The sequence below is a fragment of the Procambarus clarkii genome, chromosome 66 (assembly GCF_040958095.1).
Source record: "Procambarus clarkii isolate CNS0578487 chromosome 66, FALCON_Pclarkii_2.0, whole genome shotgun sequence".
In the NCBI taxonomy this organism is placed as follows: Eukaryota; Metazoa; Arthropoda; class Malacostraca; order Decapoda; family Cambaridae; genus Procambarus; species Procambarus clarkii.
The window spans coordinates 22,523,274-22,543,264 of record NC_091215.1 but is presented as its reverse complement, the minus strand read 5'-3'; the positions used below and the strand labels follow the sequence as shown (position 1 = coordinate 22,543,264).

Here is a 19,991-nt window from a genome sequence, read left to right as displayed (position 1 = left end):
AAATGTTCTACATTTTATCATTTTAAATGTTCATTATTATATATTTTAAATGTTCAATGTTCTACATTTTACATATTAACATTTGAACATTATTCGTGTTCCCCATTTTTATTATAGTACATTTTAACACTAAAGTTTTTTTTCAGAATGTACGAGTAAACTATGAGTGTTTCAGTTAATGAACTCTAGGAGTCCAACGTTGCCCAACCGTCCGGCACTGCCAGTCTAATTCTGTGTGACAGGTTGACAAGTTGGTATTGTTTGTCACTCGGGGATTGTTGGGTCACTTGTTTGTCACTCGGGGATTGTTGGGTCACTTGTTTGTCACTCTGGGATTGTTGGGTCACTTGTTTGTCACTCGGGGATTGTTGGGTCACTTGTTTGTCACTCGGGGATTGTTGGGTCACTTGTTTGTCACTCGGGGATTGTTGGGTCACTTGTTTGTCACTCTGGGATTGTTGGGTCATTTGTTTGTCACTCGGGGATTGTTGGGTCATTTGTTTGTCACTCGGGGATTGTTGCGTCACTTGTCACTCGGGGATTATTGGGTCACTTGTTTGTCACTCGGGGATTGTTGGGTCACTTGTTTGTCACTCGGGGATTGTTGGGTCACTTGTTTGTCACTCGGGGATTATTGGGTCACTTGTTTGTCACTCGGGGATTGTTGGGTCACTTGTTTGTCACTCGGGGATTGTTGGGTCACTTGTTTGTCACTCGGGGATTGTTGGGTCATTTGTTTGTCACTCGGGGATTGTTGGGTCATTTGTTTGTCACTCGGGGATTGTTGCGTCACTTGTCACTCGGGGATTGTTGGGTCACTTGTTTGTCACTCGGGGATTGTTGCGTCACTTGTTTGTCACTCTGGGATTGTTGCGTCACTTGTTTGTCACTCGGGGATTGTTGCGTCACTTAACTGGCAGTGACTGAAGTGCTTGACACTGTGCTTAAGAAGTACATTTTAAACGACTGCTTGCAAGAATCGATAGATATACTCATGCTTATAAACACACAAACGATATAAATACATAGATATACACACAGGAACAGCTTGAATTATACACCTGATTATAAGCACTCAGAATAAATGCATACATATATACACACAGATTCATACGGCTTGAAATGTATTTAATTATTTCATGAAGTCATTAATAAGGAGAGTTGACTCTTCCTGTGTAATCAGACCGTCGCTAATCTAATATGTCGACGGCTGGCTGCGAGGGGCATGTTCATAGCTCGGGATATTTAGCAGAGTCGTGGAGGTGACACGGGGAAAAGATTGGAGTCAGATATGCCGACAGGGATTTGTATACTGCTTACAGGCGATTTGTAACCGATACATTTATTTATTTATTTATTTATTTATTTATTTATTTATTTATTTATTTATTTATTTATTTATTTATTTCTTTACAAGAAGGTACATTGGGTTTGTGAGAATACATAGCATAGTATTTACAATCTTGTAAAGCCACTAGTACCCGCAGGGTTTCAGGCAGGTCCTTAATCTAACAGATAATTTTAAGTAGGTAAATTCTAGCAGAATTAATAAAATGATAACAGTAAATGATACAGTAATTCTGCTACAAATATAGACGAACGAGCACCTAGATACAAATAATTACGTACAGGATCGTTCAGAAAACACCTCAAGCTTATGTAACAAAATAGACACCGGTATGTACACAGTAGAACATGCCAGTACAAGTACATACGCGTTGCGTTATGTTGGTTTATAATAGAAGAGATTCAGACAGTGTTAGATATCCCGGTAGAGATTGCCAGAGGGAGAGTAAAACACGTAGTCACTCTCGTACGGGCTTCGTGGTGTCCTGAGATTGGTGATAATTAAACAAAAAATATGTATTTGCTACTTAATGACTGTGAGCCTCCTGTATATATATTTGTATAATATAGTAGAAGCTATATAGCAAACAAAATTTATGCACTATCATATGCGTGAACTAGATCCCGTTTTCTTTCATCTGCAGATCAAGAAAGACAAGTATCAGCTCCTGAGGAGCGACAGTGGTCCCCAGTGGGACACGGGAGGGGGCGCAGCGGCTGGTGTTCCAGCACACGGAGACACCCGGACTCAAGCGTCAGTGGTGAACAGGTGTCCCAGGGCGATGGATCACAGGTGTCGAGATGAAGAGAGAGTGCACGAACCAGTGGAAGCAGTCAGACACACGGGCACTGAAACTAGGAGGTCCTCCCCATCAGGTGGGTATCCTCCAGCCAGCTCTTGATTTGCCACTCCGTGTAAAACGTACCTCAACCCAACCTCAACCCAACCCAACCTAACCTAACCTAACCAAACCAGAAACGTACGAACCCCAACAACTCACCTAACCTATCAAGTCCGTTGCATACAAAAGGTAGAAATTTGTCTCTTGAGTTGTCACAACGGACAAAAGGCGGTGTACTAAAACGCACGAACCCAAACAACCCACCTAACCTAACCAACCGTCTCATTGAAGACATTGATGTTTGTGTGGCGCTACTTTTCAAACCCCCCTTGTTTTGTCCGTTGGGATCATAGCATACAAAATGCGGTGTATTATGTGAGAGAACGGGTTGGACAGCACCCCGTGTGTTGGTCAAATGGTTGCGGCGGTGTTTTGTAATTAACTCTAGTAATTTGCATATGGGGGAATAGTTGGTGTGCTTGTGGTGTCCCGGCTTCTTAATACAGGTTACCAAATTTAGACTTTACACTGCAGGTTTGGCTCATTTAGCTTTCCGTTTAAGATTGTCCCATCCACCAACCACTATTACTGTAGTGTGTGTGTGTATGTGTGTGTATGTGTGTGTGTGTGTGTGTGTGTGTGTGTGTGTGTGTGTGTGTGTGTGTGTGTGTGTGTGTGTGTGTGTGTGTGATTACAGGATGAGAGTTACCCTCGTGGTGTCCCATTTTCCCAGTGCTCTGTCATATGACGCTTTGAAACCACTGACGATTTTGGTAGCCCGTTCTCATGAACTAAGGCCAAATGCTCGTTAATCCAACTGCCAAACACTGATTTGAAAAAAAATTATGAATTAAAAAAGCTTTACACACGATTCACAACTGATATTCGAATATTTCTCCAGCAAAGCTTCGCTGACGACCTCTGCTCGAACCACAACGCTGTAAATTCTTCACCCACGAACTTCAAATACAAATAATTGACAACAGAACGTAAACAGCTAACCTACGCCTAACTATACATAGAACTTGAATATATAAAAATAATGATGATTTATATATGAGAACAATATGATAAAATTGATGAATGCATCTTGATGGGGACGGCCGCAGCTTTAACGAGCTTGGCCTGAGGACAGGTTGGGATTTAGCCTCCACGACCTTCTCAACTGACCACCACTCTTTTTTTGCAAAAGAAATTTCTAATATTTTATCGGAACCTTTGTATCCTTAGTGTGAATCTATGACGTCTTGTTATTGAAGTTGCATGTCCCAAGAATGCCTCTTGTCAGTATTATCGATGCCTGCTACTATCTTGTATGTTGTGATCATATCGCCTCTTTTTCTTCTATATTCTTGTTTTTAATATATTTAACGCCACTAGCCTCTCATAACTCTTGTTTGTTGATTCCGGAAGTCATTTCGTAGCCTTTGCACCTTTTCCCAGTTCATTGATGTGTTTCTTGAGATATATGCACCATACAACTGCTGCATGTTCCAATGTTGGTCTCACAAAAGTCGTGAGCAGTTTGTTTAGTATTTTGCTATCAAAGTATTTAAAAACGATTATGAAGTTAGAAAGCGACGTATACGCTCCTCAACACAATGTCCTTTATGTGGTCCTCTGGTGACAGTCTTCTCTCCAGGACAACCCCTGGATCTCTGTCAGAATTCTTTATGGCCTTTCCACATAACTAATAGGTTGCGTGTGGCCTATATTCTTCTATTTCACATTCCATAACATGGCACTTATTTACATTGAATTCCATTTTCCAATATTCCATACACTTATTTTGTCTGGGGTATCTTTGAAGGCCATGACAGTCGTGTCTCTAACCCTTCCTAGTCGCTTAGCATCATCAGCAAACATTTTCATGTAGCTCAGTGTTCTTTCTGGTAGATCGTTTATATAGATGATGGTCATTACTGTTGCAAGAACTGAACCTTGTGGCACTCTGTTGGTAACACTTCTCGACCACTCACCTAGTTGTGCTTGCATGGGTTGAACTTTGGCTCTTTGATGCCGCCTCTCAGCTGGTGTTCGGATTCCCGAGCCTACTGGGCTCTGTCATATCTACATTTGAAAATATGTATGGAGTCAGCCTCCACCACATCACTGCCTAATACATTCCATTTACTAACTACTCTGACACTGAAAAAGTTCTTTCTAACGTATCTGTGGCTCATTTGGGTTCTAAGTATCCACCTGTGTCCCCTTGCTCGTGGTCCACCCGTGCAAAATAGTTTATGTTTATCTACCCTGTCTGATACATTGTGTGTGTGCATGCGCGTGCGCACGCACCCCGACAGATGACTTTCGTTAAACCGGGTTCCTTATCTGGCGACATTAAGTGTGGTAAACTTGTGATAAATATTGAGGTTATATTATGTGTTATTTGTGTTGCGTGGTGCGGTAACGTGCGGGCGGCTTGAGCTGCCACCTTTAACTCTCACAACACGCTTCACTATCTCAAAATCCTCTTTATTTTTGGTCCAGATCGATTATAATTCAGTCTCCAGTTTTTTTTATTTCTTGGATTGTCGACTGTAAAATAGTTTATGCATACAATAAACATTATTTAGATTTGTTTTCTTCAAATTTAGGGTTCAGATGTTTATATTTTGTATTTTTGTCTTTTATATTGATGTTCAAAAAGAATGAAAGTCTAAATGATTTTGCAAAGTGAAAGTTGTCACGTATCCATCTTTTGTCTCCCGGGCAGATCCCCTGCGGCCTATCAAGCTGAAGATGATCCCTCGCAATGTGCAGGTGTGCCGGAGTGCCAGTGCCAGCGGCCCCAGTGGTGGCACTAACGGCGGGGGTGGCCGCCACCTCGCCACCCGCTCGCCGTCCGTGCCTTGTACCAGCGCTTCCGTCACCAACCCCGCCGCCGCCGCCCGCGCCACCCACACGGCCGTCATTCATGCCTCGGGTGCCCACTCTCTCTTCCGTAACCCCTCAGCCTTCATGCCCCCACAACAGGGCTTCCAGGCGCCCACCAGCTTCCCCTCAACGATAATGAGGGGTGGGCGCAGATGCAGCTCCCCTCAGACGCCCATGTTGTCAGGAAGTATTCCCTACATGGGTCGTATACCTCCCCGCTCTGCTCAGACCTCCCCCTCGGGGCCTAAATCGCCAAAGTTAACCTCAAGTAATAGTGACCCTTGGAGTGCCATGATCATTAAGAACTACAGAGCACAGAGTATATGTGGAGGCATCCCTCCTGGGGAGATGGACTGGCTGCCTGCCCCCTCCCCCTGCTCCAGGAAGAGCTCTTGGTCATCCGTCTCGACGGATAACGACACCTCGTCTCCGTGCTGGTGAGTACCCAATCTCAAGTATTCATCTGTATATTGAAGATGTATATGTATTTTTTGCCTCCCCTCGCTACGTGCTCGGCTAGCTGTTGTAATTACCCCGGCGTCCCCCTCGTCGAGGACATTGATCTTCCCCAGTGGACAGCGCGTTGACGTGCTGAGTAGGCTTGAGCAACTAGAATGACCCTTAGTATTGTTGAATTTGGCTTTGACGCTCCAATTGGGGGCCAAAGGAAAGGAGTGAGACCAAACTGTTGACCGGGAACCCTGGCACCCATGTGCTAACTGGCCAAGGTAACCCATCCAGTCCCCATTTTGTTAGTTTTGGAAGTTGAGTCTACCCAAGGGAGCAAGAGGCTACGTTAATCAAATGAAAGGATAAAATGAAATGTTCAGCAAGATCAAGGTGAACCAGTCAGCTGGTCATCTCGGGCTTTGGTCAGACGGGCTCAGATGATCACAACCTCAGTATCTGGGAACCGTCCAGATCCCCACGTGTTACCTTTGTATACTGCCCTCTTAGCCCAAGGGATCATTGGAAGCTTTCATATACTTTTGTTTTCAGATTCATGGTAAGCAAAGGCACAGGTAAGTGAAGTTTTTATTACATATATGTATGTTTTTTCTACACATGAGGCTTGTATAGTGGGCATGCAGATACTCCTGGAAGATCCTGTAGGCACTACAGGATCACAAGGCTCTCTAGGTTGTAGCAGACAAAATTATTTTGCCACAGAGGAAATAATTTCAGTGTAAATCCCTTGAATAGTTCCTGGAGCATATAAACCCTCTGTAAAAATATTTAGCAGTAAAGACAAATTAATGTTTGATGTGAACTATCTATATCACTTTACATACAGAGGTCCACAATGTTAGATGGTACCCTTCTTATTGAAGCCTTTTTCATTTAAAACCAGAAGAAAACTGTAGAGCCAACAGCTTGTGAAACTGAACTCGCGAAGAACATGGGGGGAACTAGACTAATGAAGAATATGGCAAGAAAACTGCCCACTCGCACTATGAACGTATATTGCCTCGACTTGCCAAAGTTCCTAGAGGCAGATAAGTAGTCAGTCCTTGTATGTGACATGATGCCACCATGTGTTGAGTGTAAACATGTGGTTGTGGGAGTCAACTGGCGCGCTCTCTCCGTTTTAAAGCTACAGTGTTATATGTGAACAACGAGCTGTAGCAGTGGTTTAAGCTTTGAGAATAACAATTGTGTTAAATTACAAGATTGAACTTGTTTCGGCAATCTTGAAAGACCAGCGTATTCAGTCCATTAAGGCAGTATATAGATATGTGAAGTGGAAAAAGCTATGGAAACCTGTGGTCATATTTGATCACCCAGTTAGCACCGGGATCTTAGAATATTTGTTTATTCTTAATTATTGTGAATTACCCCACCAGTTCAGTTTATCATAAACAAGCAGTTTATGATAATTTGTCTTTGTTATGATCCAGCCTATAACCAGTTCAGACTTGATATGCTGAGGTTATACCTCTTATAATCAAGATATTTGATTCTGCAGTATTTGAAATATCGTTATATACAGGTGTCTTAGAGTCTGTTGTACGGAATGATGCTGCATTATTATTATGTTTCATGATGTGTTGTGTGAGTGTGTAACTGTTAGTTTCGTTTGCCGGTCCCTGCTACTGTCACTATCCCATCCCCTTGTCTGTGTGGCTGTCTCTCAGTACAACCAACTGGTACGGTTGGTAAGCTCCTTTTTTCCTGTTGTATATACATATTTGAATAATGACAATTTTGTGTAGTTGAACATCTGCATATGTTCCCAAGGTGTCTATATACGTAAGAGCATTTGTCTGTTTGTGTTTCTGTATTGTGTGTTGAGTTATATATTATGTGGGGTGTAGGTACTGTGAGTTGACCGGTGGTGTCAGCAACCCGTCCTCGAATCAAGTCCATTACATCCAGCGGTCAACCCCACAGACGCATTCATAAATTTTAACATGCTGTTCATTCAAAACGGGAATTTTCTCAAGTATAAATTAATATTATAATATATTGGCATATTGTGTATATATAGGCATAGGATAGGTTAGGTCAGGTGTTTAGGTTCTGTTGGCGAATATTTGTATTTGTAGTACGTGGGTGAAGCATTTATAGCGTTGTGATTCGAACAAAATTCGTCAGTGAAGCACTTGTTCCGGATATGTTCGAACGTCAGCAGTTGTGAGTCGTATGTAAACCGTTTTGTTGTGAGTCGTATGTAAACCGTTTTTCATTCATAAACAGGGGGTTTGGCGGGTGCATGGGATCACTTTTGAGTCTTTGTTTGGAGGACGGAGCAGCGTTAACTGCTCGCTGCCGGGTGTCAGCGAGCAGTTAACTCACAGGTCTGTGGGTTGTGTAGGGGAGCACACGTCTTGTGTGCGCTCTCCCGGTGTTGTTTGCATCAGGTAATTATGATTGTATTATTTTGAAATATTGTAAAACGGCCACAATTTTGATTAACTTAGGAATGTTGTGAAATACGAACCCTTTCTTAATTAAGTTAAGGGTTGTGCTTATATGGTCAAGGTCATTCATGTTCAGTGATCATTTATTTTCCCGTTTCCTCGTGTTACAATGTTATGCTGGGGTCTAGGCCTGAGGTTGATACCTTCACTGGTTTGGTTATGTGTGTAATTACCTGAGTGCAGTTACAGGATGAGAGCTAAGCTCGTGGTGTCCCGTTTTCCCAGTACTCTTTGTCGTATAACGCTTTGAAACTGCTCACAGTTTTGGCCTCCATCACCTTCTCACTTAGCTTGTTACAACTGTTACCAATCGGATTGCAAAAATAAAAAAAAACTTTCTAATGTTTTTTTCAGCACCTTTGTTTCCTTAGCTTGAATCTGTGTCCTCTTGTTTGTGATGTTGTTGTTTTCTGGAATTCCTCTTTGTCAATTTGGTCGATTCCTGTTAGTATTTTGTATGTGGTGATCATATCACCTCTTTTTCTACTATCCTCTAGTTTTGGCATGTTTAACGCCTCTAGTCTCTCCTCTCGTAACTCTTGCTTTTCAGTTCCTGAAGCCATTTTGTAACATGCCGTTGTACCTTTTCCAGTTTCTTTATGTGCTTCTTGAGATTTAGGCACCATACAACTGCTGCATATTCCAATTTTGGTCTCACAAAAGTCATGAACAGTTTCTTTAGTATTTCTCCATCCATATAATTAAAAGCAAGTCTCAAGTTGGAAAGCGACGCATACGCTCCTCTCACAATGTTCTTTATGTGTTCCTCTGGCGACAGCTTACTATCCAAAACCACCCCTAGGTCTCGTTCTGTATTAGAGTTTTGTAATTCCTTTCCACATAATTTGTAAGTTGTGTGTGGTCTATTTTCTCCGATTCCACTTTCCATAACATGGCATCAATTCACATTTAATTCCATTTGCCATTTTACGCTCCAAGCAGTTACTTTATCCAGATCGATTTGAAGGGCATTGCAATCGTCTGCGTCCCCTATCTTTCCCAGTATCTTAGCGTCATCCGCAAACATATTCATATAATTCTGTATTCCTTCTGGTAGATGTTTATGTAGACGATGAACATTACTGGTGCAAGAACTGAACCCTGTGGTACTCCGCTAGTAACACTCCTCCAGTCTGATACATCGTCTCTTGATTACCGCCCTCATCTGTCTGGCAATTAGAAAGTTTTTCATCCATGTCAGAAGTCTTCCTGTCACCTCTCCAGCATGATCCAGCTTCCAGAACAGTCTCTTGTGTGTGACGCTGTCAAAAGCCTTTTTTAGGTCTAGACACTGTCAACCCACCCACCTCTTTCCTGTAGTATCTCTGTGGCTCTATCATAGAAACTTAAGTAGATTTGTTACACAGGATCTTCCTGTTCGAAAACTATGTTGTTTGTCCGTTATTATGTCATTACTCTCTAGGTGTTCAACCCATTTGGCTTCAACTATTGTTTCATGTGTTTTGACTATCACGCTTGTTAATGATACGGTTCTATAATGTAGAGGTTCCTCTTGACTACCATTGTTATAGATTGGTACTATGTTTGCCTTTTTCCATATATATCTGTTGCTATATTTGTCCATATATTGATTCCAGTGCACAAGTATGTCTGGAATATTAATTACAGTGGAATGCTCAGCTCAGTTGCACATTCTCGCAGCACCCAAGGTGAAACTCCATTAGGTCTAATTGCTGTATTTCTCTTAGCCCCTTGAGTAATTTTTCCACTTCGTCTTTAGATACCTCTATGTATTCTATGGCGTGTTCTGGAATTGGTATTACACACACACACACATATGAAATATGTGTGTGTGTGTGTGTGTGTGTGTGTACTCACCTAGTTGTACTCACCTAGTTGTGTCTGCAGGATCGAGCATTGACTCTTGGATCCCGCCTTTCGAGCATCGGTTGTTTACAGCAATGACTCCTGTCCTATTTCCCTATCATACCTGGTTTTAAAATTATGAATAGTATTTGCTTCCACAACCTGTTCCTGAAGTGCATTCCATTTCCCCACTACTCTCACGCTAAAAGAAAACTTCCTAACATCTCTGTGACTCATCTGAGTTTCAAGCTTCCATCCATGTCCTCTCGTTCTGTTACTATTCCGTGTGAACATTTCGTCTATGTCCACTCTGTCAATTCCTCTGAGTATCTTATACGTTCCTATCATGTCCCCCCTCTCCCTTCTTCTTTCTAGTGTCGTAAGGCACAATTCCCTCAGGCGCTCTTCATACCCCATCCCTCGTAGCTCTGGGACGAGTCTCGTTGCAAACCTCTGAACCTTTTCCAGTTTCATTATATGCTTCTTCAGATGGGGACTCCATGATGAGGCGGCATACTCTTAAGACTGGCCTTACGTAGGCAGTGTAAAGCGCCCTAAATGTCTCCTTACTTAGGTTTCTGAATGATGTTCTAACTTTTGCCAGTGTAGAGTACGCTGCTGTCGTTATCCTATTAATATGTGCCTCAGGAGATAGATTAGGTGTTACGTCCACCCCCAGGTCTCTTTCACGCGTCGTTACAGGTAGGCTGTTCCCCTTCATTGTGTACTGTCCCTTTGGTCTCCTATCTCCTAGTCCCATTTCCATAACTTTACATTTGCTCGTGTTGAATTCTAGTAGCCATTTCTCTGACCATCTCTGCAATCTGTTCAGGTCCTCTTGGAGTGTGTGTGTGTGTGTGTGTGTGTGTGTGTGTGTGTGTGTGTGTGTGTGTGTGTGTGTGTGTGTGCGCGCGTGCGCGCGCGTGCGTGTTGTCTTAGTTGTTAGCATGTTCAAAAGAGCAGGAGATTGTTGCATCTCTGTGTAGCTGACACAGAAATGCCGTGTCAACTACACAGCATCCCATGTGCCTATATCCAACTAGAGGAGCCTACATGGCATAGTAACAAGTGGGAGTTGTAAGTGGCAACTGGTGCTGATACTGTCATGCCTCATGGCCCTCTTATCAAATAACACAGCTCCCACTGGACTGCATCGGCCATATTAGTGCCATTAATGGCATCATATACATTTGGTGTAGAGCCGATATCTTTCCTGGGAGAGGAAGCAACCTCCAGTCAGCAGGACGTAATTTTAACACTCGAGGTAGCGGTCACGTCTTCAAATATTACAGCTGTATAACTTGTGTTGCAACATTTACTGCACCAACATGACCTGTGCTGCAACATTTACTGCACCAACATGACCTGTGTTGCAACATTTACTGCACCAACATGACCTGTGCTGCAACATTCACAACACCAACATGACCTGTGCTGCAACATTTACTGCACCAACATGACCTGTGCTGCAACATTTACTGCACCAACATGACCTGTGCTGCAACATTTACTGCACCAACATGACCTGTGCTGCAACATTCACAACACCAACATGACCTGTGCTGCAACATTTACTGCACCAACATGACCTGTGTTGCAACATTTACTGCACCAACATGACCTGTGCTGCAACATGGGCAAGGAAACATGCCATGCATCACTCTGCAATATACGCATTGCCACACATTTTTTATATGAGGACAGTTCAAAGTTGTTGGAAGTAAACTTTTATGTTCGTTGGTCCTGGACGACTCTTACTAATTATCAGAGTGTATCGGTCTCCTAGTGTGTTGGACGGGTCTCCTAGTGTGTTGGACGGGTCTCCTAGTGTGTTGGACGGGTCTCCTAGTGTGTTGGACGGGTCTCCTAGTGTGTTGGACGGGTCTCCTAGTGTGTTGGACGGGTCTCCTAGTGTGTTGGACAGGTCTCCTAGTGTGTTGGGTCTCCTAGGGTGTTGGACAGGTCTCCTAGTGTGTTGGGTCTCCTAGTGTGTTGGGTCTCCTAGTGTGTTGGGTCTCCTAGTGTGATGGGTCTCCTAATGTGTTGGAAGGGTCTCCTAGTGTGTTGGAAGGGTCTCCTAGTGTGTTGGAAGGCTCTCCTAGTGTGTTGGAAGGCTCTCCTAGTGTGTTGGAAGGCTCTCCTAGTGTGTTGGAAGGCTCTCCTAGTGTGTTGGAAGGCTCTCCTAGTGTGTTGGAAGAGTCTCCTAGTGTGTTGGAAGAGTCTCCTAGTGTGTTGGAAGAGTCTCCTAGTGTGTTGGAAGGCTCTCCTAGTGTGTTGGAAGGGTCTCCTAGGTTGTTGGAAGGGTCTCCTAGTGTGTTGGCTCTCCTAGTGTGTTGGAAGGCTCTCCTAGTGTGTTGGAAGGGTCTAGTGTGTTGGAAGGCTCTCCTAGTGTGTTGGAAGGCTATCTTAGTGTGTTGGAAGGCTCTCCTAGTGTGTTGGAAGAGTCCCCTAGTGTGTTGGAAGAGTCTCCTAGTGTGTTGGAAGAGTCTCCTAGTGTGTTGGAAGAGTCTCCTAGTGTGTTGGAAGAGTCTCCTAGTGTGTTGGAAGGGTCTCCTAGTGTGTTGGAAGGGTCCCCTAGTGTGTTGGAAGGCTCTCCTAGTGTGTTGGAAGGGTCTCCTAGTGTGTTGGAAGGCTCTCCTAGTGTGTTGGAAGGGTCTCCTAGTGTGTTGGAAGGGTCTCCTAGTGTGTTGGAAGGGTCTCCTAGTGTGTTGGAAGGGTCTCCTAGTGTGTTGGAAGGGTCTCCTAGTGTGTTGGAAGGCTCTCCTAGTGTGTTGGAAGGGTCTCCTAGTGTGTTGGAAGGGTCTCCTAGTGTGTTGGAAGGGTCTCCTAGTGTGTTGGAAGGGTCTCCTAGTGTGTTGGAAGGGTCTCCTAGTGTGTTGGAAGGGTCTCCTAGTGTGTTGGAAGGGTCTCCTAGTGTGTTGGAAGGGTCTCCTAGTGTGTTGGAAGGGTCTCCTAGTGTGTTGGAAGGTTCGGTCTCGGATGTCTATTAAGGTGCTGATGGAAGGAATCTTAACATTTTATTTTAAATAAAAGAAAATATAATAGTAAATATGATTATTACTACATTTATCATATTAGTAATTATAGTACTGATTATAATGCAATTATATTATATAAATCGTATTGTATTTAAAAAGGTAGGGTTGGTAGGAGAAGAAAATAATGAAGTTTAGTGAGAATGCACAAAGTCTTCTCTGAATACCCTATATTATCTTCTCCGAGGCTATGGGTCCCTACAATTGCATTAGAGGTAGTATCCTATATATTATAATGATTATTACATAATTATAATGGTTATAAATATAATTATATTTATTATAAATACAATTATCATAATGATTAAAACAATATATAGTTTAAAAAACATTATTTAAATGTAAAAAAATCAATAATTAAAATGTGTTTACAAATATTTATATAATTGGTTATATACATAGAAATATTTATGTAAATGTTTATAATAATGATTGAGCCCATCCTCCTGTTTTGGTAGTACTGATAGCAACGAGGAGGACCATAGTATATATACCGACGTGCAATGATATTAGAAAGTAGAAATCTGAACTATTGAGTTGGACAAACTGGAAAACTATTTTTCACTTGTGTTGTTTTGACAAGCTAAACTAACTTAACCTAACCTCCCTAGGCCTAATACACGATATATGAGGCCTAATATAGTACATATGTGTGCTATACTAGGCCTAGGGATATTTAAGTTTGTTTTTTAGCTTCATTTAGTTCAAAAGAATTCCTTACTAGTTAGTATACTACTATCTAGGAGCTAAGTACGTATGAATTGGGGACTATTAACGACCGTCACCATCGGTACTATCTAAAAAGGAGGAAAGGCTGCAACCATTCTTCAAATATTTATAATAACTAAGTAAATAATGATAATATATAAGGATATTAACCAGCCAGTGGGTCACCGTTCTCACCTGCGTGCACCAAGCTTAGTGCTGGAGCACCTTTGCTACAAAGCTGCTGCTGTTGTTGTTGTTTAAGAATCGCTACCTAGAACAAAAATGTCCAGGTAGCACGGGCTATGGTGAGCCCGTAGTACAAAGCTGCGTCATGGTCACTGCTCACTGTGATGGCCGCTCCGGTGGGCTCGGCCAATATTGACACCCCCACCAACTGCCCCGCAACAAGTGGCAACCGCCCGGGGAGTTTCCAGCCTCGGCGCCTCACAGGTTGAACATGTTCAACACATACCGCCACAACTTTTGTTGAGTGTGTTATTGCTACATATGTGTTATACTGCTCGATATGTAGTATTTGGCTACACACACACACGTGTAATGTTGACAAGTGTGTGATGTTCCCTGCAGGAAGAACAGCGTCATAGTCTTGTTGCATGAGGATATAATATATCCTGTTATAGCCTCATGCAAGGAGAAGGATATAATGTCATCGATATGACGTCGATAATAGCATACACACTCATTGATAATTGAATACACATTAATTGATAATTACATTCACTCTCATTGATAATTGCGTACACACTAATTGATAATTGCATACACTCATTGATAATTGCATATACACTCTTCGATAATTTCATACACTGCAATTATCGTTGTGGTGCAACATGGGAGCCGTCTCCTCACATGCTCTCACGCTCTTATTTGTAATTTAAAAAAAAAACTTTCCCAGAACTCCATACATGATAACCAACCACAATAGTTGCACTAATAGCACCACCAGTACTCGTACTACTGGCACCATCACTATTAATTATAACAATTACCTAGTTGTTTACAGAAATGTTGAATCCACACTTTAAAAAATGGCAAACAAAATTCTTATATATTATAAAAGTGTATCTGTAAGTACAAGGGAGTGACTGCAGTCACTTTAAATACAAGGGAGTGACTGAAGCCAGTGACTGTATCTGTAAGTATAAGGGAGTGACTGCAGTCACTTTAAGTACAAGGGAGTGACTGAAGCCAGTGAGTGTATCTGTAAGTACAAGGGAGTGACTGGAGTCAGTGAGTACATCTTATAATATTTACCCAAACTCTTGACCCGGTCACCCGGGGCGTTGTTGGTGCACACTTCTCACCTCTCTGGTGGCTACGAGGTGAGGGGGGGGGGAGTGGTGAGGCGAGGCCTGAGGAGGACGGGTGGGGAAGATGAGCGGTGAGGGAGAATGAGGAGTTACAGAGGAAGATGAGGGGGTGTGGGTACAGCAGACAGAACATCCTGTAGTAATGTTGTTATTGAGTTGGTGTCCACCCCCTCCTATATCTCCCTCTCCCCACTCCCCTTTGCATTCCCTCATTCGCCCATCTATCTTCTCTTCCTCTTCCATCTAATCTCGCCCACCCTCCATGCCACCAGCTGTTGGAGAGAGGTGATGGAGAGAGATTAGTGGTGTAAAAACAGAGGAATAATAACAGAGTTCATCACCCTAACACATGGTCTCAATAAATCACAACCCTGTTGTATATTTTATTACCCCGAAAATTTACTTTTGTTGACCGATAATAAGCTTTAAAGAAGCTGCAGTAAAGACACATCACCTTCAAAGTCTGGAAAAAATGGTTTTAAATATCTTCTCTTTTTCTGTTCAGTGATTAAGGGTAACTTAATTATTCTTCATTGGAAGGATGTGTTGTGAGTCAGGCTGGCCAGCTGCGTTGTGAGTTAGGCTTTGTTGTGAGTCAGGCTGGCCAGCTGCGTTGCGAGTTAGGCTGTGTTGTGAGTCAGGCTGGCCAGCTGAGTAGTGAGTTAGGATGCGTTGTGAGTTAGGCTGGCCAGCTGGGTAGTGAGTTAGGCTGGCCAGCTGGGTAGTGAGTTAGGCTGGCCAGCTGGGTAGTGAGTTAGGCTGGCCAGCTGGGTAGTGAGTTAGGCTGGCCAGCTGGGTAGTGAGTTAGGCTGTGTTGTGAGTTAGGCTGGCCAGCTGGGTAGTGAGTTAGGATGTGTTGTGAGTCAGGCTGGCCAGCTGGGTAGTGAGTTAGGCTGTGTTGTGAGTTAGGCTGGCCAGCTGGGTAGTGAGTTAGGCTGTGTTGTGAGTTAGGCTGGCCAGCAGGGTAGTGAGTTAGGCTGTGTTGTGAGTTAGGCTGATCAGCTGGGTAGTGAGTTAGGATGCGTTGTGGGTTAGGCTGACCAGCTGGGTAGTGAGTTAGGCTGACCAGCTGGGTAGTGAGTTACGCTGACCAGGTGGGTAGTGAGTTACGCTGACCAGCTGGGTAGTGAGTTAAGCTGACCAGCTGGGTAGTGAGTTAAGCTGACCAGCTGGGTAGTGAGTTAGGCTGACCAGCTGGGTTGTGAGTTAGGCTGACCAGCTGGGTTGTGAGTTAGGCTGACCAGCTGGGTTGTGAGTTAGGCTGACCACATCAATCAAACGAAATCTGAAGCTTAAAATATCATGTATATATATTTGCAATGAATATTATGTTATTGAAGGTGAGTTAAATTTGCCAAATTCAAGAGTGGGATCATTTACTCTCTGTTGACCGAGTTTAGTCAATAGTGACCTTGTTGGACGTGTGCGCTCTAAACTGGTGGGGAAAACCACTTGGAATGTTAGTGTCTAGTTAATAATATATTATAGACTCACCGTGGAATGTTCTGTTAATTATCTATTATAATATACAAATTATAATTCTTTTAATTCCTACTTCGGTGTCCAGCTTTATACGTTAATGTCGAGGCCTGAGCATTACACGTGAAAATAGATTCTAATGCTCGGTTATGTAGAAGCTAAATCTGTGTCCTGTGCGAGAACAATGCCCAAAATCATGTAATTGTTCCCTTTAGCAGTGCTCCTGATCCTGAAGTATTCAGTGTCATACACCCTGGAAACTTTATCACAAAATTTAATTAACGGGCGATTAAATTTTCGCCTTACTCTCCCTTTTGTATAATTGTGGAAAATATTCACTAAATATTGATTTAATTCACCATTGGGTAAATCATTCACCAGTTGAAGATGCACTGCTCTACAGTAGACCCATCCACTTGTGCAGGTTGGAAGACCTTCTAGCAAGGTCTTGCAAGTGTCTCTATAGTCATGCTGGATTACCACTTTCCTCTCATTACTACCTTGCCTTACACTGCTCTAGACTTCTAGAGTACCAGGTCCTACTGCCCCTCACACCCCCACGTGGACCAGTATACCGGTACTTTACCAGTATATATTACCAGTATATATACAAGTATACCAGTCTCCCAGTATTTTACCTCACTTCACTAAGGTATATTGTTTCCGCGCCTGTTCCAGACCTGAACGACGGTCTCGCTTCATGCAGGTCGGCGTTCAATCCCCGACCGTCCAAGTGGTTGGGCACCATTCCTTTCCTCCGTCCCATCCCAAATCCTTATCCTGACCCCTTCCCAGTGCTATATAGTCGTGATGACTTGGCGCTTTTCCCCTGATAATTCCCTCCCCGCCTGTTATCCTCATCATAAAACGAGAATAAATTAAAGGTGATTGTTGTGTTGTGTTGCCATGACTGGTCTTGTGCTGCCGTGATTGTTCTTTGGTGTTGCCGTGATTGGTCTGTTGTGTTGCCATGCTTGTTCTGTTGTTGCCATGATTGTTATGTTGTGTTGCAATAATGGGACATTTTTTGTGTTCGAGAATAATAAGATTAATCTATATCGTTATTAATCTGCCTTGACTCATAGTCCACACCGAGACGCGTCTAGTCTATTATCACATATTGTTCCACCAACCACAAGGAATACTACACATCGAGTACAGTTGATAGTGCGTGTGCTTGACGTGATCAAGGACGCACGTTCGAGTCCGTTCCACTGCCTCAATATTAATACATTTAACACATCATTGTTATTTTCATTGCGCAATAAATTGTCATTGTTTATTCACCCCCTCCCATCAGGTCACGTCATCTTTCCGTCGCTTCCCGTCCCCGCGTCTCTCTTGAACTCTTAGGTGGCATTTGATGCGAAAGTTCGAGGGTCTTTCATCTTTAAAAACAAATCCTCCAGTATTTGATTCATTACGTATGCAGTGTTCGTTGGAATTCCTCAAGCCACTTTGGCAGATACCGTTGCTTTCACGAACGCTCGGAGACGAATGTTCACACTGTCGCAGGTGCTCACGAACACTCGGGGTGACAGTGTTTACATGCACACGGAAGTACAGGTGCTCACGAACACTCGGGGTGACGGTGTGTTTACATGCACACGGAAGTACAGGTGCTCACGAACACTCGGGGTGACGGTGTGTTTACATGCACACGGAAGTACTGATGCTCACGAACATTAGGGGAGACATTAGCGCTCAAAAACAGATGCAGAATTTTGTTGTAACCAATCACGAGTGAAAGTAAATTTATTTGAGCCACGTTTTTAAGCCACTAACGTGACAATATTTTCAGTTGCTTCTTTTTGTTTTGTTTTTTTACTGCGGCAAGACACCCGCATGTTACCATGTGAAGGTTGGGTTAAGGTAACTAATGTACCCAATGTAACAGGCTATGAAAAATATGGGCTCACAAATATGCATTTTTCTAAGCACCGGCTGGTTATGTTAGGTGGGTGGCTTGATTTCGTATATTTCTGGTTAGGTTAGAGCGTTATATTTTGTACGTTGTAGCAAATCAAGATATTGGACTGGGGTGAGTGTATGCATGACCAAGCCTATCCTGCTGTTTATCTCTCAGTTTAGTACTGGGTATATTCAAAATATATATATTTAAACAAAAATTAATTCTGAGGGCACTGACAAGTGGGTTAATAGTTGATAAACAACTAAACTGAGTATTCAGTACTGAGTACTCTCTGAGATGTCCCGTGATGTACTCTATATGACCTGACATCAAGTATAACCGATGACCTGACATCCAGTAGGCGAGGTCGAGCAGAGACGCCACTGTAGAAACGGCATTATATTAACTCCTCACTACGCAAGTCTAGCCGTTGTACCGTGTGGGTAAATACGTGCGCACAGCAGAACCACCTGATGTGGAACTGATCAACAGGTGCTCACCAACACACGTAAATACAGATACTCACAAGCACATGGAGACGAAGGTGCGTACCGTCACACGGAGACGCAGCTGCTCACAAACATTCAAGAATTACCTGTGCTCATATGAACCTTTCAGAGGCAGCCGGTCGTGAGGTCTGCCCCGTGTCAAAGTACCGGCGGAAGAGAATGAAACGCTGCGGAGCTGAGATGAAAGGATGGCTGCCAGCCCCATTGAACTAGTCAGTCAAGTGGCTCGGATTACGAGAGCCAGCTGGCCTTTTTTCTCGCCTCGTTGCTTCGGCGAGCAGTTTTCCACGCCACACTGCGTCCTTTAGCATAGATGATCGTCTGTGTTTCTGCCCCGGTGTTGACATTCTGCGGATGTTTAGGAACTCTTTGAGTCTGTGGCATGCATGATGCTATATTGCTATACTGGATTGACGGGTTTTAATGAGCCTCGCCTAGCCTTACAGGCGAGCATTCAAACACACACACGCACGCACGCACGCACGCACGCACGCACGCACGCACGCACGCACGCACGCACACACACACACACACACACACACACACACACACACACACACACACACACACGCACACGCACACGCACACGCACACGCACACACGCACACACAAAATGGAGCTGCGTATTTTTTTATTGCAAGAAAGCCTTTGACACAGTACCACACAAGAGACTAGTACACAAGTTGGAGATGCAGGCAGGAGTGAAAAGGAAGGTACTACATTGGATAAGGAAGTACCTAAGCAACAAAAGACAGCAAGTGACTGTGAGGAATGAGACCTCAGATTGGCGAGACGTCACCAGTGGAGTCCCGAAGGATTCAGTTCTGGGACCTTAACTATTTCTGATATATGTGAATGATCACCCAGGGGAAATAGACGCGTTCCTCCCATTGTTTGCTGATGATGCAAAAATTATGAGGAGAAGTCAGAGGAAGATAGTATGAAGCTACAAGATAATCTAGACAAACTGAATGAATGGTCCAACAAATGGCTACTACAGTTCAACCCGAGCAAATGTAAGGTAATGAAACTAAGTAGTGAAAACAGGAGGCCAGGAACAGGATACCGAATGGGAGATGAAGTACTCCTTGAAACGGACAGAGAAAAAGGTCTAGGAGTTGATATCACACCAAACCCGTCTCCTGAAGCCCACATAAAAAGAATAATATCGGCGGCATATGCAAGGCTGGCTAACAGCAG

The 19,991-nt window shown here is 43.4% G+C and overlaps 1 protein-coding gene across 1 annotated transcript in view; it reads left to right on the top strand.

Moving 5' to 3' along the window:
- The window catches only part of LOC138355113 (uncharacterized), a 124,855-nt gene extending 119,220 nt beyond the window's left edge, over positions 1-5,635 (top strand). The window contains exons 3-4 of the mRNA XM_069309801.1: positions 1,992-2,223; positions 4,909-5,635. Coding sequence (XP_069165902.1) covers positions 1,992-2,223; positions 4,909-5,510 — 834 coding nt within the window. The 3' untranslated portion in view covers positions 5,511-5,635. The remainder of the gene's footprint in view (positions 1-1,991; positions 2,224-4,908) is intronic.
- The last annotated feature ends 14,356 nt before the right edge of the window (positions 5,636-19,991 follow it).